The sequence below is a fragment of the Elgaria multicarinata genome, chromosome 1, assembly GCF_023053635.1.
Source record: "Elgaria multicarinata webbii isolate HBS135686 ecotype San Diego chromosome 1, rElgMul1.1.pri, whole genome shotgun sequence".
Classification (NCBI taxonomy): Eukaryota; Metazoa; Chordata; class Lepidosauria; order Squamata; family Anguidae; genus Elgaria; species Elgaria multicarinata.
Window position 1 is genome coordinate 46092955 of NC_086171.1, and position 26702 is coordinate 46119656.

General features: G+C 42.0%; 1 protein-coding gene across 1 annotated transcript in view; it reads right to left on the reverse strand.

Moving 5' to 3' along the window:
- The window catches only part of CUBN (cubilin), a 222405-nt gene that overhangs the window by 124149 nt on the left and 71554 nt on the right, over positions 1 to 26702 (reverse strand). Inside the window, exons 23-27 of the mRNA XM_063147614.1 lie at positions 21375 to 21561; positions 14192 to 14352; positions 13181 to 13362; positions 8795 to 8951; positions 6565 to 6752 (exon numbers count right to left, since the gene is read on the reverse strand). Of these exons, the coding sequence (XP_063003684.1) occupies positions 6565 to 6752; positions 8795 to 8951; positions 13181 to 13362; positions 14192 to 14352; positions 21375 to 21561 (875 nt within the window). The remainder of the gene's footprint in view (positions 1 to 6564; positions 6753 to 8794; positions 8952 to 13180; positions 13363 to 14191; positions 14353 to 21374; positions 21562 to 26702) is intronic.

Genomic DNA, 26702 nt, shown 5'->3' on the forward strand with positions numbered 1-26702 from the left:
GTTTGCCCCTAAATACGTAACCTGCTTCTGATGTCATAGCCAAACTACAGTTTGACTATCAGTGCCATGTGCTTTGGGTGTGAGCACTTCTCCCTCCAATTCCCTCACCACAGGACCAGTCCTATCATTAGGCAGAGCGAGGCAAATGCTTCAGGTAGCAGATGCTGGGGGGCAGCTGTGGCAGGCCTCTGGGCATTTCTCCTGAGCACCCACCCTTTCTTCTCTGCCGAAGGATAGAGCTGTGTGTGCCATGTGGCTTGCTCTGCAGTCCCAAAGCTAGCCTACTGCCTTCAGGCTTGAGATAAAAATTAATTGCCATTCCAGGTTGCTTCTGCAGGTGGAACGGGGTGGACACCATCCTTGTTTTGCCTCAACTTGAAAAATGCCTTGGGGCCTTCCCTCACCAACTTCCCAGGCCAGATAGCTATAATTTGCTGGCAAACCATGGTTAATGCAAATCATGTTTCCCTTCAAACCAGAAGTAGAAACCTCTAGGAAGTGAGTGTGAGAGTTGAAGAGAGAGGGAACCAGAGGCACAGCCCCAATGGCCAAACTATCATTTGGGCACAATGTATGCTGCCTTGGGCTCCTTGGAGGAAAAGAGGTGGGATAAAATGCAACAAATTAATAAATAATAATAAAGCAGGGGTGGGTAACATCAGGAGGTCCAGGGGGCATTTTCACTACTCAGTCCTCTCCCCCCTGCAGGCTTCATCTCCCCCATGCTAAAATAAATATATAATAATAATAATAATAATAATAATAATAATAATAATAATAATAATAATAATAATAATAGAAATGGTGCCCGAAATGGCTATGGGGTGCTGTATAGTAGCTATAGTAGCTGGTCAAAAAGGGATCAATATGACCACTTCAGATGGCATTTCATTTTTTAAAACCCCAGACGTGTTGGACTACACTGGCTGGGGAATGCTGGGAGTTGTAGCCAAATATAGGGTGACCATATGGAAAGGAGGACAAGGCTCATGTGTCTTTAGCAGTGGTACAGAAAGGGGAATTTCACCAGGTGTCATTTGTGTGCACGCAGCACCTGGTGAAAGTCCCTCTTCATCACAACAGTTAAAGCTTCAGGAGCCCTGCCCTCTTTGTTGTGATCAGGCCTGTTTCCTTTAGTGTGGGGGAAGGAGTTTCAGGCTATCAAAGAATCAGATTCTGAAGCAGAAGAAACAGGACCAGAAACATTCCAGCCTACACAGGAAGTGGGGGAGGAGATTTTCCCAGGCCTCTCAGCAGCCAGGGATGAATCTTCACTGGACCTTATCAGTAAAAACATTAACAACTCAGAGTCTGGACTTTGCTTAAAGTCAAATTCAGAGTAGAGATGGGGTTTCCTTTTCAGGCAAAACTTTAAAGGAATTTAAATGGGAGTTTGGCTGCTGCTTTTTCATTCTTTTTGTTTTCTAATGGATATGATTTTTAATTTAAACTACCTTAGTGGCCAATATTGGTGGAAAAGAGGAGGATTCTAAATATTTTAAATAAATAACAAATACAAGGACCAGCAAAATTATTCCAATTAGCAGTCTCTCCTCCATAGCAAGCAGAAAGAGGAGAAAAATTGGCTTCCTCTTGCCTAATTCCATCTCTATAGTAAAGATGTGGGCATCTGTTTGTTCACACTTTCAAACAGAAAATCAGCTTTAGCTCCAGCTATTCTTCTGCTGCCGTATCTTTTGGGGAATGTTCCTACGTGACTGAATACTTCTGTTGAAAATTCCTACTGACGTTGATCCGTGTTATGGAAACTGGATTGCTAGAAATTGGATTGCCAGGAAAAACATGTAGCCTGGATATACTTGCTTTGCTTTCAGGGAAATTGTTAGAAATGTTGGACAAGGACATCTCTGCCCTTCAAATCTGTCTTTCCCAGAGGTATCCTGATACATTTTGCTAGTCTTATTGAAATTGTTGGGCTTTCTGTGAGATTTGCTCCTTGCTTCTTCAGTACTTTCTGCCTGAGACAACTGCCTCACTGTGGGCCTTGCTAGACCCTGCCAGATAAGCCCTAACTTTAGCGCGCGCCGCCCCGCCTCCTAGACGGCCGATGCGCAGGGACTACGGAAGCCCTGCAGCGTCAGCCATTTTGTTGTTGTTGTTAAAGGGGCCACGTGCACCCCAAAGCCGAAGGACAAGGTAAGTGCCTTTTAAAAAAAATTAAGCCCCCTCCACTCCTGATCCCCCACCCCTGCCATCCCAGATGCCTCCCTGGCCACTCTTTCCCCGCTCGGCCTCTCTCTCCCTGATGCCCGCGTCGCCCGTCCTCCCTCTCCCTGATGCCCGTGTCGCCCGTCCTCCCTCTCCCCGATGCCCGCGTCGCATGTCCTCCCTCTCCCCGATGCCCGCGTCGCCCGTCCTCCCTCTCCCCGATGCCCGCGTCGCCTGTCCTCCCTCTCCCTGATGCCCGCGTCACCCGTCCTCCCTCTCCCTGATGCCCGCGTCGCCCGTCCTCCCTCTCCCCGATGCCATCCCGGTGCCCGGCCTTCTCCCCCCCTCTCCTGCCGGGTCCGGCCTTCCCCCCCGGGATCCCCCCCGGCCCGATGGGCACAGCGCTCGTAAGTAATCGCGAGTAATCGAGTAGCCGCAAAAAGCCACGGAAGTCGCTAGATGTTCCGCAGCCCCGGCCTCAGGCCGGGGCTGCAGAAAAGGCGCGATATAAGATACTTCGCTTATGGTGCATTAAGAGAGGCTTCAGTGCGCCTTGACCCCGGATTCCCCTGTGCGTCATCTGGACGCACAGCAGGGAAACCAGGCCTCAAAGCGCGCTAAGGCCACGTCTAGCAAGGCCCTGTGTCTAATGGTAGGGCCAGCCTGCTCCCAACATTCACATTAGGCATGATTTCAACAGCAACTTTCATTGTCAGTGTTCTTCTTTCTCCTTCCAACTCAAGTCCCCTGGTTTGTTTGTTTTTTTACCTTGCTCTAGATGGCAGTGTGCTAAGCAGACACTGAAGGGAAGTGTGTGTGGCTGTGTGGTATTTTATTTTGTAAATGACTTTGAGAAAAGCAGGGTATAAATACTTAAATAATTTTTAAAAAACTTATTTAAAAGACACAGGCAACTCAGAAGCTGTGGTTCAACCACTTTTTGCATAGGTCATTGGGAGTATTTCAGCAAACTCTAGCTATGATCCCTTCTTCTCTCTGAGATATAAACTATGCTTTAAAGCAAAATGACGAGGAGCAAAACTGGAGGGCCAAAGGGACTTGGCGACATGAATTATTTATACATTCCTTTTCACTTTGAAGGAGAGAAACATCACCGCCTAAAAATGCAAGCTTCATTTTGAAACCATGAGAGGACTTATCCGTGGCATTTCCTGCAAAGCTTCGACTGGGTACAGGGTTTTGCCAGTGCAGTTCTTAAAAATAATAATAATGCTTGGCTTTGATTTGATTTATACTGAGCCCAGGCCTACCTAACAGATCACTATCAGCTTTGTTATTTTTTTAAGGATTAGCAGAATTTAATAGTTTTGTTTTTCAACCCCCTGTGAAAAAAAAAGTAAACAAGCCAAAGTTAAGGAATGCCAGTTGACCATATTTAACAAATATTCTCAAGATATTTTGAATATGAAAATAAAGCTGTCCAATAACTATACCCTGCCAAAGCAAACAGTAGACTGGGGAAGAAGCAGATAGCATTGCTCTGCAGGGGTCTGTTGAAGGTTTGGGGCATTTATTATTAGCAACTGGTTTTCCTATGCCTTTATTTATTTATTTATTTATTTATTGCATTTCTGCACCACAATTTCTCATGCTTGAAGTACAAAAACACGAAGTTCACAAAGGCTGTTTCCATTTCTAGGGTTGCTACTACTTTCTTTTGGTTGGGCTCCTGTGCCCAGCTGTGTGACTGATGGAAATTCAACTGACAAGTCTTCCTCAATCATTTCATCTCCATAAGGAAATAACCACAGCTGTTTTCTGTTTTTGTTTTGCATGGGATATAGTTGTTAAAGGCATATGAGCTCTGCCCCCCTCCCCCAAAAGACCCTGCCAACCAAGACTCCTTCTCCCACTTCTTGTTGCGCTAGAACAGATGATGGAGATGAAATCCAAACTTCTCCAATCATATTTATCTTAAGTTATATACATTTTTGTTGTAAAATAAAGTTGTCCTGAATGAATGAGGAAAATCCCAAAAGACTGCCTTATGATGCTATTATGGATGCTTAAAGTAAGATTCAACTGCTAGTCTGGTTGGCTTTTACACATGGACTAGACAGAGGTGCCATCTTGTCTTTAGCCTCAGGCAGCAAAATATTTTTGAGTCAACCCTGCAGTGTAGCACAAAGCCTCTTATTTCTAAGGCTAACTGTACATGAGGACACCGGAGGTCACATTAGTAAAAACAGAAATGGGAGCATCTGGATTAGATATGCCGATACTATCTTTACAGATGCCTGGTTTGTACGTTAGAAGTTTTCCTGAGGCACAGAAAAAGTCATGTTACTCCAACATTTGGGTGTGGCAGCTCAGGAAAATATGCAATTGAAAATAAACTATGATTCATTCTGGGTTTTGCATGTCTGAGAGTGACCCATCTTATGGTGCCATCTTGGAGCATTTGGAACCATTAGTCATCTGAGGTTTATTGTAATTAGAGACCATCTTTCTCCTTCGTCTTTTACGTTACTACTGTGGTTTTAGTTCTGCTTAGAGATGCCTGATATAACATTTCTTAACTCATTTAAAGATCAGATGCATAAGCACTAGTACTCCAGCTTGTAGAAGGATGAATACCTTCCAGGTTTCCCAAACCAGGCCTAAAGCAACAAATCAGCCTTTTCCAACCTGGAACCTTTCAGATGTGTTGGACTGCAACTTCCATCGTCCCCAGTCAGTGTAGCCATTTTAATTTTATCTATTTATAAAAATGTATTATCTGCTTTTAATTAGGAAATAGTCCCAAAGTAGGGTACAGTGGTGGATCCAGATGTGATCTGGAGCCAAAGCAGATGTGATTGATGTAAACACCTATTTTCCCTGTGTCACAGAATGACCCTCAACCTGCTTCAAATAATTTTATTTATTTATTCATTTAAAATATTTACATGCTGCTTTTGGGTGCCTTGTGAGGTCCACAAGGCAGCTCAAACATAGGAAAACAATGGCAATACAATCACTTTGAAAGGGAAAGCAACTAACTTATAAACTTCATAAACAAACTTCAGGGATCAGAAAACAACAAAGGTAAATCTAAACTTCCTGAAGGATAAAAAGGAAGGGCCTCCTGAGGAAAGGTATTCCAGTGCTAAGGCACCACAACTGAGAAGACCCTGTCCCACATTGGAACCAAGCACATCCTAGGTAATGGCAGAACACAGAACAGAGACTCCGAAGAAGATCTTGAAAGGCAGACAGCATCATGTGGGAGCAGACAGTCCTTCAGATAGCCTGGACCCGACTGTTAAATGTAACCATCAGCACTTTGAATTGGGCTTGGAGACACACCAGGAAACAGTGCAGATTAAACAGCAATGGAGCCACATACACTAAATCTATAGTTGTAAACTTCTCAGAGAGCTCTGGCTATGAGGCAGTACAGAAATGAAATGAACTAAACTTATTATTATTAATAATAATATGAATAATAATAATTTAAGAGCCCCCATCAACAGTTTGCGAGCACCATTCAGAACTAGCTGTCACTTCTGAACAGTCTTCAAAGGTAGCCCCATGATGTATGCATTGCAACAGTCCAATCTGTGTGAAACCAAAGCAGGTGCAATAGTGGTCAGATCTGACATTTCCCACCTTCATCAGCCAAACAATATGCATGACTCTACCTTTTTCTAAAGTGGATCTGAGAATTTTCTTTTCAAGGCCTATTTGCAAGAGAACAGTGATAAAATTAGCTTCTGGAAAAATTTTATCTTTAGTTCCAGCAGTATTATTATTATTATTATGATGATGATGATGGAGCACTGTACTCATATAGATATTACTTCCTTTGCAAACTCATATCGCTTTGATTTAACAGCTCCAAGATTTATGGTACAAAAACAATGTGTTTGCTTGCAATATATTCAGAGAGCTGTAATGGTTCATTAACTCCGTAGCAATCCTTTCCTGGAGGGAAAGCCCACAGTTTCTAGGCTCCTTAACCCCTCCCACATGTGGCACAATACCAGCACTCAGCCAATGCCGGCTGGGCACGTCTCCTATCTCCCACGCCCACAAATGTCTCCCCACGCCCAGGCTATGCCGGGCGTGGCAGAATGGCCATTAACTCCACAGCAATCCTTTCCATGCATTCAAACTCAGCTTCACATTTTACGAGGCAACCCTGGTCTTTTCTGCAATAGACATATTTCCCAAAAAAGAGGGAGACTTGGCAGGGAGCTGTGACTGGCCACCTTTTTAAGATGTACAGTTTTCCTTCACACATTATGAATAAACTACCACATTACTACACCAGTGTGAAGCAGCAGTAAATTTAGTGGTCTTGTTTCCTTTTCTTACTCATCCTGCTTACATATCATACTGCAAACAAAAAACAAAAAAACCAAACCCTCCCAGGAAATCTTTTTCTCATACCTTTACATTGTCACGTTCACAGTTTTCTCCTCCTTTAGTGCTAAATGCTGTAAAACTGTAGTTGAGGGTGTTACCAGTTGTAGTTTGGATGGTCCAATTGCACTTTGCATCCGGCGGGTAGTTGTTAGGGTAGTTTAAACTCTCCAGGATGCCTTGGCTACGGTTGGCAATTCTTACTCCTTGGCAAACTTGAGAAAGACATTTTAAAAAAATATTATACTTCCTATAGTTTTCCATTCTAGATAGTCAAAGCATCAATCAGTACTTACAATTTCAATTAGCATCCATGTTTAGGGTAGAATTAGAAACAATTGCAGGGAAGGATTTGACCACTGATAATCCCCAACAAATCCTTCCTTCTCCCTTTCCCGGTATCTTATTAAATGATGTTTTGGGAAAATGTGTTTGTGGATACAACGTCTAGTTTTACCCTAACATGTGAATAATGTGATGTTCATGTCTGCTGGGGGTGGGGCGGGGATGCTGCTTACAGGGCCGGAGCTACTATTAGGCCAACTAGGCAGCCGCCTAGGGCGCAGACCTCAGAGGGACGCAGTACTGCCCTTTAAGGGTCACAGTTTTATACAAATTAGCTGTTTTAAGAAAAACATAATTAAAGGAAAATATAATAGTTCAGAAACTCTTCTTGAACAGCTGAATTGAAGTTGGCAATTTTGGTGTGTGTGTGTGCAAATAGCTCGCCTTGCCTAGGGTGCAAAATAGTCTGGCCCTGGCCCTGGCTGCTTATGAAATTTCCTCTTGCGCAACCTTCCTTTCAAGAAAAAGAAACAAACAGATGAAGTAAAAGAAATAAGCACACACTGACTTAAAACTAACACCTGCTGTGTCTCAGCCCTAAATAGATCACAAATGAGTTCATCATCATTTCCACGTATATTAAATTGCTAGTTTAAGCAGGGCATCATACCAAACTGGATCACATCAGCTGAACTACCACCATTTTGTTCTTTTTGTTTTGTTTCTGACTTTTAAGAAAAAAGAGACAAACAGAGAAAATGGAGACAAACGGAGATGGAATAAAATGGATATTTCCTACACACACACATACACACACACACACTTATAAGAGAGATCCAGGTTACAGGTTCGGATTAAAGATGTGTCTGAGAAATTAAAGGGTTGGAGATTTCTTCCTATGTTATTTGCAAATGATCAGTGATCCGGTACCAGTGGCCATGGGGCAGACGTGAGCGAAGTTTCCCGCATTTTCAGGAGTGCTGTTGTGGGAGGACGTGTGCCCCATAACAGCATTTCCGCATGTGGATCAGGAGAAGTGGGTGGGCATAGGCAGAATACAAGGCTACAGGAATAGTTTTTTTAATGACTCCTCCGAGATGCGCATGAATGCAAATACACAGCTACACATTGCGGGATAGGGAGTCCATTGAATGTGTGATGCTGCACAGATATATATTTGTGTTTTAAAAAAAAGACATTTGGCAATGAAACCCCAAACCAGTTGCCTGAGAAGGCTACACCTGCAGCTCTTTCACAATGCAGAGACATGCTCCCAAAGGTTCCCCGCTTCCACAATCGCCCCTCACAGGGCAGACTAATCTGTACCACAATTAGAGGAGTGCCATTGCGGGAGCACGTGTGCCCTGTTACGGAAGTTCCACGTGTATTGGTAGAAGTGGGCAGGGCTAGGCAGATGGCTACTGGGCTCAGGGTTTTTTAAAATTACTTGTTAGAGACATGCAGGAGCGCTGACATGCATGGGGGGATAGGAATTCCATTGAATATGCGCACCCGCACAGAGATATGTTTGCATTAAAAAAATAAATCACTTGGTGGTAAAACACATCGATACCCATGCACACGCTCCTCACAGGTCATTGGCTGTTCACTGATCCCAGAAATCACGACAAACAGCAACGACCTCGCAAACGGGGGGCACACTGGTCGCAGACTTCAGGGTTGTAGTGAAAGGGGTGGGGGGAATGTGACAAATTCAGTCAGTGAAATCCCAGAATAACTGATTGGTGGAGCTGAGATCACAGCCGGATCAGCTGTGCTTCATGTGGCCCAGTATGGATGACTTTGATATTATTCTGTAATAAATGGCAGGTGTAGACACGGCCTCTCATGAAAGTGTGGAAGGAACCATTCCACATGGCCAGGGAGGGATGTATAGCAAATATATGCACACAGAGTTTGCTGGACCTGGTCACAGTATTCCCGTCAATGACATCAAATTGCTTGTACTTACCCTGCTTGTAGTGAGCAAGGAAGCCTCCACCTCTCAAAGAACTATCTGTCCTTAGTACGACATACAAACTGTCTCCAGTAGAGTGTATTGTGGGCGGCATCTGATTCCCACAAAATTTGCCCAGCATCTTAGCATTGGAACTATTGCCATCATAGACCTGTAGTTGTAAGGAGATATAACGATCTTGGTAAAAAAAAATAATAATAATTGATGACAGCTAAATTGATCATATGCAATTTTGGTTTGGGAAAGACATGTAGTACAAGCCTTGTTCCCAATGAGCAAATGAAAAGCACGGTGCAGTCCTATGTACAATAGCTTGGTGTAAGACTAATTGCATGCAGTGGGACTTGTTTCCAAGTAGAAATGCCTAGGATTGGGTGGCGACATATCTAATCCAAGACACCATGAAATGTCTGATGAAGGCAGGGCTCTATTCCAGAACACTCCTGGCACAAATTTATTTATTTATTTTATTTACTGCATTTATGTGCCGCTCTTCTGCCAAGTAATTCAAGGAGGTTAGTGCATTGGCAGAAAGTTGGTTTATTAATGTAGTGAGTAAGTAAGAATCAAATACACAATAGATTAAATTTGTGGTGTGTTGTTCACTGTCTTTTTATTTTCTTTTTTTACTCACACATAAGTGTGCAGAGCCCTGAGCCAGACTGAGACTACCATGCATGGGGAAAGGATATTTAAATATTCTCCCTCAGCTGCTAGCTTTCTTAATTCCCTTCTCTAGCGTGGAGGCTAAAAAAGAAAAGAAAAGAAAAGGAAACCTCCATTGGTGCCCATAGAGGCTTCCTCTCTTTTTTTAGGAAATAAGCAGCCAGTGAGAAGGTTTAAACCCTTGCAATCCTATACATGTCTACTGAGAACTAAGGGCTGATTTACACCAAACAGGATATTCCACTATGAAAGTGGTATGAAAGTGGTATAAAAGGCAGGAGCCACACTACTGCTTTATAGTGGTACTGAAGTGCACTGACAACTGTTGGGGCCCATTGACACACCTAGGGCAAATCCACACACAGTCTTCGGGGCGCCTGGAGTGCGGCTGCAGTGCCCCCAAAAATCGATGCTGTAGACAGTACCTTAACCATTCCAAGAAGAGGCGGAGGAGGAGGAGGAGGAGGAGGAGGAGGAGGAGGAGGAGGCGGTGGCCCCACATCGCCCCTCGCGGGGACGGGGTGAAGAGTTGCCGGGCCCGGCGGTTTCGCCGGGGAATTGGCTGTGTCCTTGGCGCCGCCCGCCTGCCCGCCGGCCTCCTGTTGCCGGCGAAAGAGCCACCCGGGCCCACCCGGGTCAGAGAGCTCGGCGGAAGAAGCTGGCGGCGGCTTCTTCTGCCGAGCTCTCCGCCCCCGGGTGGCTCTTTCGCCGGCAACAGGAGGCCGGCGGGCAGGTGGGTGGCGCCAAGGACACAGCCAATTCCCTGGCGAAACCGCCGGGCCCGGCAACTCTTCACCCCGTCCCCGCGAGGGGCGATACGGGGCCTCCTCCTCCTCCTCCTCCTCCTCCTCCTCCACCTCTTCTTGGAACGGTTAAGGTACTGTCTACAGCATCGATTTCGGGGCGCACTGCAACCGCACTCCAGGCGCCCCGAAGACTGTGTGTGGATTCCCCCCTACACCAAGCAGAATATAACACTATGAAAGTGGTATGAAAACAGTATATGGACTGTGTCAGTGGGCCCCAACACTTGTTAGTGCACTTCAATACTGCTATAAAGCAATAGTGTGGCTCCTGCCTCTTATATACCACTTTCATAGTGGAATATCCTGCTTGGTGTAGATGAGCCCTCAGTCCCATTCATTTCAGTAAGGCTTACTCAGATCTAATTGGGTAGGATTGCAGCTTAAATGATTGCATAAGTGAGAAAATAAATTACTTACAGTATCAAGATACAGTAACTGCTGAAATGGAAGCACCCTACAGCAGACATTTGACAGCTTGAATTAGCTACACCAGAGGCTGCCCTACCATACTGTTGATGCATAACAGCTATTAAAGTGTTAGGAGTGTTGAACTGAAATGCGGGAAACACACACACACACACACACTTTTCGGCAATCATTATATCCCTTTGTGAAAGGGTGCGAAACTGTTCTCAAGAGAAATGATGTCCAATAGCGTGGATGGAGAGCAGTTGAGGCTGGTGGCTCCGATGTCAGTTGGGCAGTAAATCCAGGTTTCAGTCAGAAACAGTCAGAAATCTAAAGGAGCAATCCAAGATGTGGAGCACCTGGTTGACTGAAACGCAGAGCTTATTCACTGCCCCACTGATTTACTGCCCCACTCACCAGCCTCCACTGGTGGAGCGGAATTTGTGTTGCTACGGCCAATGCTCCAGTGACACTAGTTGTTTAACTGGGGCCGGATGGGACTATCCATTCTTGTCCTTGTGCACCACACTGAAAGTCATGCAATAAAGATACTGGAGATTTGCAACCAGCCAGGTGGGCATCCAAATGTTGATGGTGTCTGTCCACACTGAATTACTTTCAATGGGGGTGCACATTTAGAAGTGCGCATGAATGCAGGACCTTCTCCGCTTTCTGTCCCAACTAGTAATGCCTAACTAAGTGCAACTGCAGCTATATCAGGTGTAAATCATACTTGGAGCATTGGAAGACAATGAAAATACCTGCGCAGTTGCCTTGTTGTTGCCTAGACAACAGGCAGAGTTTACCTCTCTCCCTATCCACCATTCCGAATGACGGCAACAGGAGGGTTACCTTTGCCCTCAGCTTTGGTGCCCCATAGTCAAATTGGATTGGTTAAGTGGCACATTGATGTCATTATATGATATCTGATTGGCTGATGCCCACAGAATAGCATGTCAGAGATACACAAATGGTGCACAAAAGAACAGAAGAAATGTCTTGGCAGATCCTTTGACCTCTCCTGAAATGGCTGCTTTCATTAAAACTCCAAAAAAATAAAAAAAAATAAAAAAAAATAAAGCGGCATGGCCCTTAGTCAAGACATTTTCAGAATAATGCTGGCTGATCAAATATCCAGGAGTCTAATATGCATTTTCAGGAACAATGGAAGCATCCAGAATGTACTGCATTTTGATGGTAATAAGGTTTTTTTATGGTCATTCATCAGGGGGTAAAAAAATCTAATGTTCAGATTATTAAGAAAAATATTCTGGTCATTTATATAACATTTTGAATATGGATATCTGGCCAGACAATGGAGTTCTTGTCAGGCATTCTCTGCCTTTGTCCTTCTAATTCATTAAAATATTTTGCTAAGGGCCTGAAGTTCAAGATTCCCATTGACTTCCTTTCATTCTAACTCAGGCGGAAACATATTTATCACTCTTATACAAAATAGTTCTCTGTGAAAATTGAATTTAAAAGGTAGAATACAATCTGGAAAACCTCAGTGAAAAGAAAGGAAATCTGTCCTTATACACCTGTGGACATGTGTTTATGGGAAGAGATGTCAAATATAAATTGTGCAATTCAAACCTGATGCTGTAATGAGAGAGTTAAGGAACTGAATTTTGCAAGTTGCCCTAATGCCCCTTAATGCCTCTAAAGTCCAGCCTTAATAAATTCAGGCACATAGGAACATAAGAAGAGCCATGCTGGATCAGATCAAGAGTCCATCTAGTCCAGTATTCTGTTCACACAGTGGCCAACCAGCTGTCGACCAGGGACCCACAAGCAGGACACGGGTCCCAACAGCACCCTCCCACCCATGTTCCCCAGCAACTGATGTATATAGACTTACTGCTTCTGATACTGCAGGTAGCACACAGCCATCAAGACTAGTAGCCATTGCTTAGCAGCTGTATATTGAGTCACACCATTGGTCCATCTAGCCCAGAACTGTAGACACTGACTGGCGGCAGCTTTCCAGGCTTTCAGGCAGTGATTTTTCTAGTCCTACCTGAGGAAGTCCGGGACTGTGCCTGGGACCTTCCTCATGCAAAGCATGTGTTTTCCCACTGAGCGACAGTTCTTCCCAATTTCTGAGAAATATTTCTCCCTGGTCATTGGCTGCATCCTCCAAGGCCAAGCTATGGGACAATGGAGTATAAAGTTGGTGTCCATAGATAGCTAGGAGTAGCAGCAATTCCTGCCATTACAGTGGCATTTTCTTCAGCCACTGTGATCATAGGAAGTTTGTTACCTGCCTTATCTGTGGCTAGAGGTTTCACACAGGCCTAATCTACACCAAGCAGGATATTGCACTATGAAAGTGGTATGAAAGCGGTATATAAAAGGCAGGAGCCACACTACTGCTTTATTCAATTGCTGTTGAATCTCTCTTTTTACATCTCTCTCATATCCCTAGAACAACCCACATATCACCATTATCCTTAGTCATTATCAGCCTTATTGATGGATGAGAAGCCACTCTACATACCGCAAGATAATCGAAGATACAACTTGAATAAGACTCTAGGTGGAATTCATCAAACTGGATCTCAAATGGGCTTCCACGACTTGACCTCAGCAGCCAGTAGCATTCAGCATTGTGGTGGTAGGGCATGGGATAATTGGGAGACATAAAGATTCCAGAAGGTGCTGCAAGGGTCCCACCACAACCTGAAAACGAGTGCAAAGATGACATAGTCCAATTGCATTGACTGACATCTGTTCTACTCCACATTGCATACCAAGTAAAAATCCTTCACTGCAGGGCAGAATCCCTCAACATCATCTTGCATCCCCTAAGGAAATGTTACAGTCTCCAACTCTACAAATCCATCCCATTGGAGGTGCAATTGCTATACACTAGATTTAGGACTGCAGTTCAGTTCTCCTTCCCCAACAGTCTCTTACCCTCTTATCACATAACCTTCAGTTCAGAACTAGCAGTTATTATCGAACTACCTGCTCCTGGAGAAGGGGTGAGGAGGAGGTACCTCTCAATCGAAGGTACCTACTGATTATTGCCCAAATAATCAGACTTTGGGCAAGAGTGATGTGTCCCTGTGTAAGCAGTCTGGTGGGAAGAAAAGAGAGAGAAAGAGAGAGAGGAATGGTCCCATCCATATGGCTCTAGCTCCACCAACTGCTGGCTCCAGCCCTGGCTACCACCAGATTACCCCTGGCAGCGTGCCCCTGAGGGAACATGGCCCTCAATAGACAAAACAGAGTTGCCAACCCTGATAAAGGTATCTCATGTTGTATGTACACTGGGCTTCCCTTGGGAGTGACTACCACCACTGTTTCATTACTCCTGTAAGAACCCTGCTCCTTGTCCTCATCACCTGAGAGGAAGATGGATGTGGATCCCAGCCTCTCCTACAGATCTCAATATGCCAGGCAGAAGAGATTAATCTGAGAGACATTGATATCAAGATCAAGAAACCCTTCCTTCCAAACTGCCTAGCAGAGAAACTAACGTCTGTGTTTTGCCTGCTGATTTTACCTGTTGACGTTCCATCCCAGTAAGCAGAGAATCCAGTGCTTGTAAAATACACATCACTTACAAATTTTATCCATAGTTGGTTACTATGGGAGATAATAACTGGAGGCAACAATGAGCCACAGAATTTCCCAAGCAATGGTGATGTCTCATAACCTCCATCTCTACAATCAGGAAAAAAACAGACATAATATGGTTTAAAGCATTAAAACCTTTGATCTCTAGAGAAAATACATCTAATAAGCACCTGAAACTGACTTGTAAGTAAACATGTTAGAGTATGAACAGAATCACAGTAAGGTTCACACTACAAATTTAGGGTTTGAGCCAGATTTATTTTTTTTTTTATTTTTAAATTAAACATAGATAAACATTACCAAAATATAACTGAAACAAAACACAATAAGAAAAAAAAACATCAAATATCTGCTGCATACATATTGAATAATTGTTGAGTACAAATATCAAAAACTATTACATATACCTTATCATACTACAACATCTTCGTTCTTAACATAAAAGTGCACCCCCCACCTCGGGATCATTCTTGAGTCCAAAATCTAATCGTTTCTTCTGCTGGTGGTTTCCCACTTCCCTTAGTAAACACAAACACTAGGAACTGTTTCCAAATTCCTTCGAACTCATTTATTTTAGTTACGCCTTTTCTCCACTTAATATTACATGTCAGTTTATCATTAATGGCTATGTCCCATACTTCTTTGTACCATTCCTCAATAGAATATTCCCCTTGGACCTTCCAGTTCCTAGCTACCATCAGTCGTGCTGCAACCAACAAATTCGATATCAGCTCTATAGTTCCTTTTCCACACTTTATATCTTCAAATAGTGACAGCAATGCTATTTTTGGTGTTTGTTCTATTTTCATTCCCACTATTTCTTCAATTTCTGAGAACACCATCTTCCATAATCTTTGTACATATTTGCATTGCCACCACATATGTAAATACGTTCCTTTTTCCCCACAACCTCTCCAACAATTTGCTGAATGTTGATCACTTATCTTATTCAATCTAACCGGGGTTAGGTACCACCTCCATAGGATTTTAAAATAATTCTCCTTTATTCTTACTGATAAACTTCTCAACACTCTTTGTTTCCATAGTCCCTCCCAGCTCTGTCGCCCTATTTGTATCTTCAAATCTGATTCCCAAACCATTTTCTCTGTATTCTCTCTAAACTCCTTCTCTAACAATATTTTATATATTTCACTCATTAATCCTTTTGAAACTATACTCCCTCCTTTCCCTTCCTCCTTACTTACTACTAATTCTTCAAACCTCGTCATCTTTCTGCACATTCTATTATCTTTAATCCACTTTTTATTCCATTGCTCTAATTGACCATATTCTAGCCAAGATAGCTTCTTCTCCTTTAACAAATTTTCCATATCCTCTCTTGTTTTAATATCTCTTACCCAATCCTTTAATCTTATTTTATTTTTCTCTTTTAATATTTTACATAATCTACCCTTTAGATCCTCTGGGAAATTCTTTAACATTATTATCGGTGCTAAGGGAGAGTTGTTCAGAAGCAGCTTCCCTTTAAATTTACTCCAAATTTCCCATTGAGTCCTCAGGAGTGGATTATCTATACTTCCAACCCACTTTCTTCCTCCGACTTTAAAAAAAACATTCTCCAAATTCATCTCTACCTTATTTATGGTTTTTTCTTCCATCCAATATAAATCTCCTACTCCCATAATTGCTTCTACAACATGTCTTAATCTATTTGCTACGTAGTATAATTTTATGTTTGGGAGACCCATTCCCCCCTTTTTTTGGCTTAGGTACCAATTATTTTTATTCACTCTTGCTCTCTTTTCTCCATTACAATATTTATTAATAATATTTTGCCAACTTTTTATCTCGGTTTCTGATATTTTTATAGGTAACATTCTAAATACAAAATTAATTTTAGCTAATATCTTCATTTTTATTAAGGCTATTCTTCCGAACCAAGATAAATTTAATCTTTTATATTTCTCCAATTTCTCTAATACCTCTTTCTTTAACCTCGTTAAATTTTCCTTTTCAAGATTCTCTAAATTTTTTGTAATTTTAATTCCCAAATATTTAATCTCATTCTTAACTTTCAATTCCATTCCCTTAAATTCCCAATCCTTTTCTTCCTTCTTGGTATAGTTAAACAACATCATCTCTGATTTAGACCAATTTATTTTTAACCCTGTAATTTCCTCAAATTCCCTCAACTGATATTTAATTCTTTCTAATTTTCTTAATGGATTCTTAATGGTCAATAAAGTGTCATCCGCAAACATGTTTAACTTTATTTCCCTTACCTCTCCAATTCCTTCTAACTCTTCATCCTCCCTTAGTGCCTTCGCCAAAACTTCCATAACCATTACAAACAGGACCGGCGAGAGCGGACATCCTTGTCTTGTTCCTCTGGCTAGTCGTATCTTTTCAGTAAGTCCGTCATTTACCACCACTACCGCCGTATTTTGGGAATATAGCTGTTCTATTACATTTTTAAATTTGTTTCCAAATCCCAATTTATCTATAATACTCTTTAGTGCCTGCCAGCTCACACAATCAAAAGCTTTAAAAATATCTAATGCCATAATACCTGCCTTAATATTTGCTTTTTTTATTACATTTATTACATTTAAAACTCTACCCACTAAATTATGCATATGCCTTCCTACCACAAACCCACATTGATCTGCTCCTATATATTCTGCCAAAAATTTATTTAGCCGTTTGGCCATAATAGATGTAAAAATTTTAGCATCCTGATTTATTAAAGAAATAGGTCTATAAGAATCGGGATTAGTCAAATCTTTATCTGGTTTTGGGATCAGAATTATCACTGAATGTTCCCATGATTCAGGTATCTTCTCTCCTGATAATATCCTATTATAAAGTTCCATTAATTTTGGAACTAAACAGTCTTTGAAGACCTTATAATATTCTGGACCCAAACCATCTGCTCCCGGTGATTTACCAACTTTTAACTTATCAATAACCTCTTCAACTTCTCTTTGAGTTATTACTGACTCCATTAACTCCTTATATTCTAATTTTATTCCCTTCTTTATAAACCTTCCAATATACTCCTCCACCTTTTCTTGTTGAATTTCTTTACCCTTATACAATTCTTGATAGAATTCCTGAAAAATTTTTATTTTAGCTTTCATTGCATGACAATAATTCCCTCGGCTATCTTTCAACGTTTCTATCCCATTCCTCCCTTTTTCTTTTTGTGTGAGCTTGGCAAGCAACCTCGAGTTCTTATCACTGTTTTCAAAATATTCCCTTTTCATATACATTAAATTCTTTTGAATCTCTTCTATATTTAAATTTTCTAATTGTTTCTTCTTAGCTTGTATTTCCACTAATTTATATTTATCTTTAACTCGCCAATATCTTTCCTCCAAGTTTTTAATTTCTATCTCTAACTTTTCCTGTTCTGCACGTTGTTGTCTTTTTAAACTACATGTTTCTCTAATACAGATTCCTCTTGCTACAGCCTTCATGGTGTCCCAAATGACTGACCCAGCTGTTCCTCCTTTTTCATTAATTTCCCATGACTCCGACAGTTCCTTCCGAATTTTATCTACTATTTTATTATATTTCAATATCTTTGTATTCAGCTTCCATCTATATGCCTCTTTATAATCTTTCTTAACTGTAAATTCTAGACTTAACAAGGCATGATCAGTTACTTTTATTACCCCCATTTCCATTTTACAAATCCTCGTTGCAAAATCTTTTGAAACCAATATATAATCTATCCTGGAGTATGTATGATGAACTGGGGAAAAGTATGAAAATCCAGGCCTATTCCCGTTAAGTAAACGCCACGAATCTAAATAATCATTTTCTTTTACTAATTTATTCAATATAGTCATATTGTTCCTCTTTTCAGCATTAGTGGGATTTGACCTGTCCCGTTTATTATCCATAACCATATTAAAATCCCCAGCTAATATAACATACCCCTCCTTAAATTCTTCTATTTCTTTAAACAACTTTATAAAAAACTCTCTATGCCTCTCATTTGGGGCATAAACATTAATCAAAGTATAGACCTTTCCCTCAATTTTACCTTTTAACATAAGATATCTGCCCTTATCATCCTTTTTTACTTCTTCTAATATAAACCCACTTTTTTTTGAAATCAAAGTGGCCACTCCATTTTTTTTCGATGTCCCTAATGACTTTTCATAATAGGCTAACCACTTTAATTTTATCATATTCGAATTCTCGGAGCCTTGGTGTGTCTCTTGGACCATTATAATATCTGATCCCTCTTTATTAAGCATTTGTTCTATTCTCTTCCTTTTCACGACTGCCCCCAAACCTTTAACATTGAGTGTTGATACCTTTATCTTTTTATCCATAATCACCCTTTTGAAATCTCTTCCGATCCCTTGTGCTCAGCAGTTCAAACTTGCTTACATAAAAAAACAAACTCCATACATAAAACCCCCACCCTCCTACCCCAATCCCTCCTCTCCTACCTTCCCCCCCTCCCCACCCCCCCACTCTAATCCCCCCCCCATATCCCCGTGAGTCTAGTACTCCAGCCATCTACTTTAAAGGGGGGGGGAGGCAGTGCTGCGCCTGGCCGGCAGGTTTCTATATTAGCATTTCTATTTGCAATTATCTCCAAACATAATTAACAATTCTCTTACTCTCCAGATGTCCCAGCCTCATTCCCTCCCCCACCCACTCCAGCCCCATTTGCTTCCCCATCCAGACCCAGCCTCTTCAGCAATTCTTTACCTTGATCCAATGAGGTTACTCTGTGTTCCCTCCTCCCATATGTAAATCTTAAGAAAACCGGGTAACCCCATGCGTATGGAATTTTGTTCTGCATTAACATTCCAGTTATTGGTTTAATACTCCGTCTCCAATTTAATGTATGTTGAGAAAGATCATTATAAATTTGCACTGCTTTGCCTTTATATTGTAACTGGGTCAAAGATCTCAATTCTTTCATGATTTGCTCTTTTTTATAATAGTTACCAAATTTCACCAAAATATCTCTAGTCCCTTTGTAGTTTTGCCCCCCCCCCACGCGGTGGACTCGGTCCAGATCTGATCCATCCATTGGTATGTCAGGCATCAGCTCTTTGAACCAGTTCAGAATGATTTCTCTAAGATCTTCTCCTTGTATCTGCTTCAGCTGCTTTATTCGAATAGAAGATCTACGAGATTGGTCTTCCAAGGCGATCAGACGTAATTCCCATTCCTTAAATTGAATATTTGTTGATTTTTCAAAGGCCTCTTGCTTCTTCTGGTCCAATTCCGCTTTTGCCTCTATCTCTTTGATCTTATCCGAGTTTTCTGCGGTCTTATCCGAAAGAACACGCATTTGTTGTCTAAATTCATTCATTTGCAGATCCATTTTTTTAAAAATGATGATATTATTCTCTACAATAACTGCCTTAATTTCTGCTAGGGAGGGAAAGTTGCTGTCCATTGCTTTTCCCCCTTCAGCCATATTCTTTTCTTTATTTGGTACTGTATCCAAAGAAACTGGGTCTATAACTTCGTCTTCCTGGTCTGTTCCAGGGGCTGTGTCTTCCAGGTGGGAGAGGTGGGTTAAATTATGATTTGAAGGTTTCTTTTTTTGTATATTCAACTTTTCCCACTTCTTAATCTTTTTTTTAATGTTGGACATAGGACCCTTCTGAGTAGGGCATAAATCTTAGAGCCCCCACTTCCTTAGCAACTTTTACTGGCTTCTCTTCTATGTGCCAAACACACCACCTTCTTCCCGAGGGGGAGGAAATATATTCAGTTCACAACAGCATTCACTAGAGGGGATCAGATCCAATCATTCACAGTTTCTCAAAATCCCACATCTCCCTCACAGAATGCTGTTTCTTCCCCTTCACCCCCCCCCCTTCTCGGCACACCGCAAACAGCTTCCACTTTCCACTTTACAAAGATTACAGCAAACAACTTCAAAGCCAGTATTTCAATCTTTCCAACTTAAGATAAAGGATGAGAAGTGAGGATCGCTGTAAATCAGATCAACGTCTAACAAGCATAAGTTCTTTCTTTTCAAACTGCGACATCAATCATGTTACTTTCGGTTTCGCCTCTGCAGTTTATAAAGACATTCCGTCAAGCTCACCTCATCCCATCGGCTCTTCTCAACACTTTCCAGCTCCGATAGCTTTTATAATCATTTCCTGTCGTTTGCTCAAAGATTTATGCCCATTAGAAAATAGATAATTGCTTTTTCCGGCAACGCCGCTCAGAGCCTCAGAAGAAACCTGCCACCGCCATGGCTGCCAAGCTCCGCCCCCTGAGCCAGATTTATGCTGGATCAACTGTGCTGGAGGAAATGGACTTCATCACCCCTTCCTTGCCATGGCAGCCTCTCCCTTCCCCTTAAAGTGCTACAGGAGAGTAAGGAGACCCTGCTGAATGGGGTGAGAGGGGATGTAGGGAAGAGGGGATTCCCAAAAATTGGGCGGAGGGACTTTTTGCAAACAGAGCCTTTCCTCTCATGGAACGTGCCTTCTTCTCACAGAAGGCAAATCCTGGATCCAACCCTTGGTATGGTCCTATGAAGTGATTGAAGACAGACAAAACAAACTTCTTTGCACTATGTATAATCCACTAATAAAATTTACTGCCAACAGATACGGAGATGACATTAGACAGCATAAAATGGAAAAATAAACAAATTGATGGAAGATAGATCTATCATTCAAATACATATATACATACATATATGTGTGTGTGTGCGCGCACACACACACACACACACACACATCAGCCTTCCCTAAGCAGATGTCCTCCAGATGTTTTGGACTACATGTTTTGGTTTGTTGCTGGCTTAGGAAATCTGGCTTATTTAAACCATAGTTTGCTGTGCTGTCTGAACCTGTCTGCCCTGATAATTGAAAGCTGGAAAAATGGGTGGGAGAGATAAAGGAAACAAGCAGTAGTTTGTTTGTTTGTTTGTCTGCAAGACAATTCATAGGTAAAGCAAACAACAACAACAACAACAACAACAACAACAACAACAACGTAAACTTAAACCATGGCTAAACATGGCAGCCAATATAAAACAATGTCATATACATTTACATGTGCTTTCCTGCCCTACAGAGATACAAGGTGGATTCTTTAATCTTTCAGATATTATGATAAAGACAGCAAAAATAAATAAATAAACTTGCCTGAGTTCTACATAATCACTGGGACATGTGGCTCCAGACTCCAAAGAGAAGTTGGTAAAGTGTAAAGCAATCTGTTTGTTGTTCTCTACATGGATCCTGTATATGCATGTCATTCTGTTGGGATAGTTGTTGGGATAGTTTGGAGATGTCAACACACCAGAAGCCTCAGTGTATTCATGTGAACATACTTGAAAGGAAACAGAACAAAGCACCCAAGTGACTCAAAGGGAATTTTTAAAAGATATTGAAAATTTATTTATTTATAGCATTTCTATACCGCCCAATAGTCAAAGCTCTCTGGGCGGTTTACAAAAGAATACAAAGAACTGATGCTAATCTACACCAAACAGGATATTGCACTATGAAAGCGGTATGAAAGCAGTATATAAAAGGCAGGAGCCACACCAAGCAGGATATAGTGATATGAAAGTGGTACATGGTATGTGTCCATGGGCCCCAACAGTTGTCAGTGCACTTCAATACCTCTATAAAGCAGTAGTTTGGCTCCGGCCTTTTATATACCACTTTCATACTGCTTTCATAGTGCAATATCCTGCTTGGAGTAGATTAGGCCTGTAAGCCACTTCTGTAACTAAGAAAAAAATGGGCATTCTTGATTGTCCCTTGCTATAGCTTTAATCTAAAATGCATCTATAAACAAAAGAAAATCAAGGGGTGATATCCGGGTCAATCCCTGCTTCAACCAAGTAATTTCTCTTTTGGCTTTGGCTTTTTTATTTGAGAACCCAAACTAGGCTTTGGATGCTCAAAAAGCTCATGGGTGGCCACTTAGGAATTGCCAAAGAAACGGAAATGCGTAAACACAGCAGAGGACAAAAGAGGACAGCGATTTGCGTAACACTTGTTTATGCTAATGTTATGTGCATGGATGAACATTTAGAAATAATTATTATACTTTAAATAAAAATGCAGTACATCTCAGCATAGTGTGGAAGACTGTGACGAGGTGACCTGTGGTGTCCCTACCTATTCAGTCTGTTGTCCGGGTGGTAACTGTTGATGGGCAATAGTTCTTATGGTTCTTTTAGCCAGACTTGGACCATGCAATGCAATAAATAAATACAGCCCTTCAAATAAGAGGCACCGTCAAATAGAGGATGGCCCTCTGTAAATGACTGTCCTACAAAGCTAATGATCTTTGAGGCTAATGAGCAAAGCAGGAATGACCTGGGCATGTGCCTCCCACACTACAGAAGAGCTGCTGTTACAGGAACAACAACTTGAAGTTCCTGATATTGGGTAGTATCCAACGTTAGCAGACCAATGTGGAGTAGACTCATTGAAATGAATGGGATTTATATTAGTCATGAAACTTAACTTTCATTCATTTCAATGGGTCTACTCTACATAGGACTAACATTGGATACTACCCTCTGGAACTAAAAACACACTCTCTTGTATAGATACAGCATCGGTTTTGGTTGTCCCCCTTAGCAAAATGGTTGGGTTGTCCCTATGACAATGTCCTTTGTGAAATGTTAATCCCTTGTAACATAATCCTCCCTTCTAATAACCTGTGCATATAATGAAAGAAAAATATGATGTTTATGTACTTTGGGGCGGGGGGAGAAACCAATGTACTCCAGATTAAAAAGTAACTGTTCTGCGTGGTTCCTTCACAGTACTCAAGAGTGGAATGAGAAATCTTTAGTAGCGATGCGGCAGTTGCTTAGTACACTTCTTTTGGTTAGATGTGCACAATGGCCAGAAGAGATTGAACCCAGATGGCCATGAAGATTAAACATGAACATCCTGCTTGGCTAGTATCCTACCATGTAAATCCATCCAACAGTATTACAGTAACTCCTCTATTTGCTTCCAACCCCCTACCCCCAGCTGAAACAGAAGAGTTCTTTTTGGTAACATAGCATCCAGTTACTGGATTAAATGCTATTAATGTGAATTCTGAATAACACACACACACACACACACACAAACACACACACACACAAAGGTTTAACTTTACATTCTTTGTCAAAGGCACTGAGGTGTTGCCTAACGTCTTGACATTGTTCATAGAAACTTGGAGAAACGTGCGTTTCCATTCATCTTCAGTACGTAAATTTCATTTGGAAAGAAAAGACTAACTGTATTGAATAGCTGTACACAACTTTCTCTGCCAGTGTATGAAGATGGCAAGACCCATCTGGTTATGATTCCAGCCAGTCCAAGCAGGCAAGTTGGCTATGAAGTGACAATAAAACTGCTGGAAGCCAACTGTGCAAACACTCAACAGAAGGTTAAAACACCATTCTGTTGTCTATTTCCTCATGCATTATTGCACAACCCAGAAGAGTGAAAGTGGGACGTTTCCCCACCCAATTTCCCCACAAAAGTGAACATTTCATCATTTTGAAGATTCTTTAAAAACCCAAATGAAGGGTCTTGCAATCACAGATGTTTGGGTTTTTTTCATTCTCAATTGGTCTCGCACAGGGGGGCATCCATATCACACAGCATCGCTGTTTCATTCCCTCAAAACTCGGCAGCATCACTGCAGCAAGGTGGAAGTGACAAAGTTAGATGGCAGGAGGGAGTGTGGGCTATCCGGCCAGAAAAGCCCACCCCCTATCCCCTATCCAAATGAGGAAATACTGTACCTTTTGAAGTTCTGCCTCTTATCACACCCCACTGGGACAAATACAGTACCTACTTAAGTACATGAATCACAAACACAGAGGTCTCCGTGCCAATATTTTCAAGCAAGCAATACACCTTTTCAGACACTTAGGCCTTAGCTAGACCTAAGGTTTATCCTGTGATCGTCCCGGGGTCATCCCTGTTCATGTAAATGACACACAGGATATCCCGAGAGCAGGCAGGGATGACCCCGGGACGATCCTGGGATAAACCTTAGGTCTAGCTAAGGCCTTGATCACAGGGAGCCTAAGAAATGCAGCCACAGCACAAGCCATTCAGCTTGTCAAGCCTGCCACCTGCCCTGCATTCCCGTGCTTACCCAGTCCACCCACTCACATAACCTGAACCAAGACCACACAGTGGGCCTGTTCAGACAACATGCTAAACCATGGTTAGGCCACTAACCTTTTTGCAGCAAGAGGTTAGTTAGCATGTTTAAACAGTGCTTATCTAGTCACCATGGTTAAGAATGGTTCCCACAACACATTACGCCATAACATTTAGCTCAAAATGCTTAACCACCATGGCTTAGTGTGTCATCTAAACAGGGTCAATGTTTCGCTCAAAACACTTAACCACCATTGTTTAGAGTTTTGTCTGAACAGGTCCGAAGAAACAACATGGGGACCTTGGAGCAAAGGGAAAACTTGTGGTAAATCACCACTTTCAAAAAGCTCAGTTTTGGGGTAAAAGTCAGTCATGGCTGCGAGTTGGTGGCTGAATCATATAAACAACGTAGCACCCCTGTGCAGCCACGACAAGGTAAATAGGGCACAGAGATACCCCCACAATCAAAAGAAATCTGCACTTTTCAGAGAGTTATGTGTCCCTTTTGTACTAATATTTGCAATCTCCTCCAAACTCCAGCTCACCCCGCGTCTGCTACAGAACAGATCCTTTTTTGTGTGTGCGTACAGGCGATGGAAGAAAAAAGGCGGCACTTGAAGTCCCACTGTCCCTGGCAGGCAGTAACATAATTAACTGACTTAATTTTACCAACTCAGAGAAGAGAGGGAGTGCAAACAGAGATCCTTTGTGAACAAGATCAAAAGCAAGCTTGTTTAGAAACATTTAGCCTCGGCCATTCCAAATTGAATCTCCATCCGTCTCCAGTTGGAGGTGGATGCGTTTGGCAAGCAGGATGTTCATTTGCTTTTGGTCACTCAGTTCAGAGGATTGAGTAAGATCTTAGCGATTAATGAGCATTTGCTAGCTATGGCTGTATCTGGAAAAGGAAGACCTCCTGGCTTCCATTGTTCAGGTTCTGGGTACATCCAGACTAGATTACTGCATTGTTGCCCCGATGGGTTGCCCTTAAAGATAGCTTGGAATTCTCACTTGGATCAGAACAAAGATTGGTTCCCGGTACACTCTCAGATTTTCAGAAACCCATCTCTTGAATTTGGACTTTGAAATGGTGAATTGTTGTTTTAATATTTTAATATGGTTTCATTGCTTCTTCCGTTTTTCTGTGTTATTGCCATTTGTATTGTTGTGCATTTGTGGAAAGGTGCTCTATAAATCTTATTCAATCAATAAATAAAATGCAGCCGCCCAGGACGCTGGTAGGACTATGCCAATTGCATCATATAACACACCAATACACACCAGTTATGCTGGTTACCGATTTGTTTCCTGGCTTAATTTAAGGTGCCGGTTTTGTTCTATAATGTTCTAAATCATCCGGGACTAGCTTTGCCCAAAAGAATGTTAAAATCATCATCACAGCCTCTGCTCACTAGTCTGTCTTTAAAGGAGTCTATTTTGGTGAGTACCATAGACAGGGCCCTTTCTGTTGTGGCACCTCAATGATGGAATTTGCTCTCTGGGGAAATCTAACAAACCCCCTTCTCTTTGTGCTTTTAAGTATGTTTTGAACACATTTTTATTCTGGAAGGTCTTTTATTCAGGAAGATCTTTATGGCTGTTTTTTCAAATCTGTTTAAGCTTACTAGCCTTTACATTTCCTTTCAGCTATGCTGTTTTTGTTTGCATTTCATTGTTATTTATATTTTTACTGGGTTTTTGTTGTTGTTATTGTAAGCCACCTTGTGAGAAGCTTTTCTAAAAGCTGGCTGCTGTCTACAAGCACTGTACACCCAGTGGTGGCTACGCAGTGGCGTTGCATCATTTATATGACGTAGCCACCAACTTGCAGCCACCACGAGCTTCCCCCCCCCCAAAAAACTGCGCACTTTAAAAGTTGCCGACTTACAGCAGCCTTTTTCCTTTGCTGCGAGGTCACCACCTTCTTTCTGCCATCTGTCAGTGTTAGTCTCGCTTTAGGTTCAAGCTGGGGGCATTCCTGGGGGCGGATTGAGGCCCAAGGTAGGTTGTGGTAGCCAAGGACAGAAAAGCAGAGGGCAGGGGATGGTTTTGATGAGATGAATGGCCACTGGTGCTGCAATTTTTTTCAGCTGGAAAGCCCTTCCTCCCTCCCTCCCTCCCTCCCTCTTGCAATCAAGATTTACCGTTCCCACCCTGCAGTTGCGATGCTGTAGGGTTTGGAGGGAACTAGCGGCAGAAGTGGCAGCAAGACATGGCCCTGGTGTATAAGTCCATAAGTCAAAATCAAAAAATAATTGCTGATACTGTCCAGCGAGTATAACATTTGCAACCCGTCTTCTTATTCCACGATATTCTAACCAGGGGTGGGAGACTTGTGGC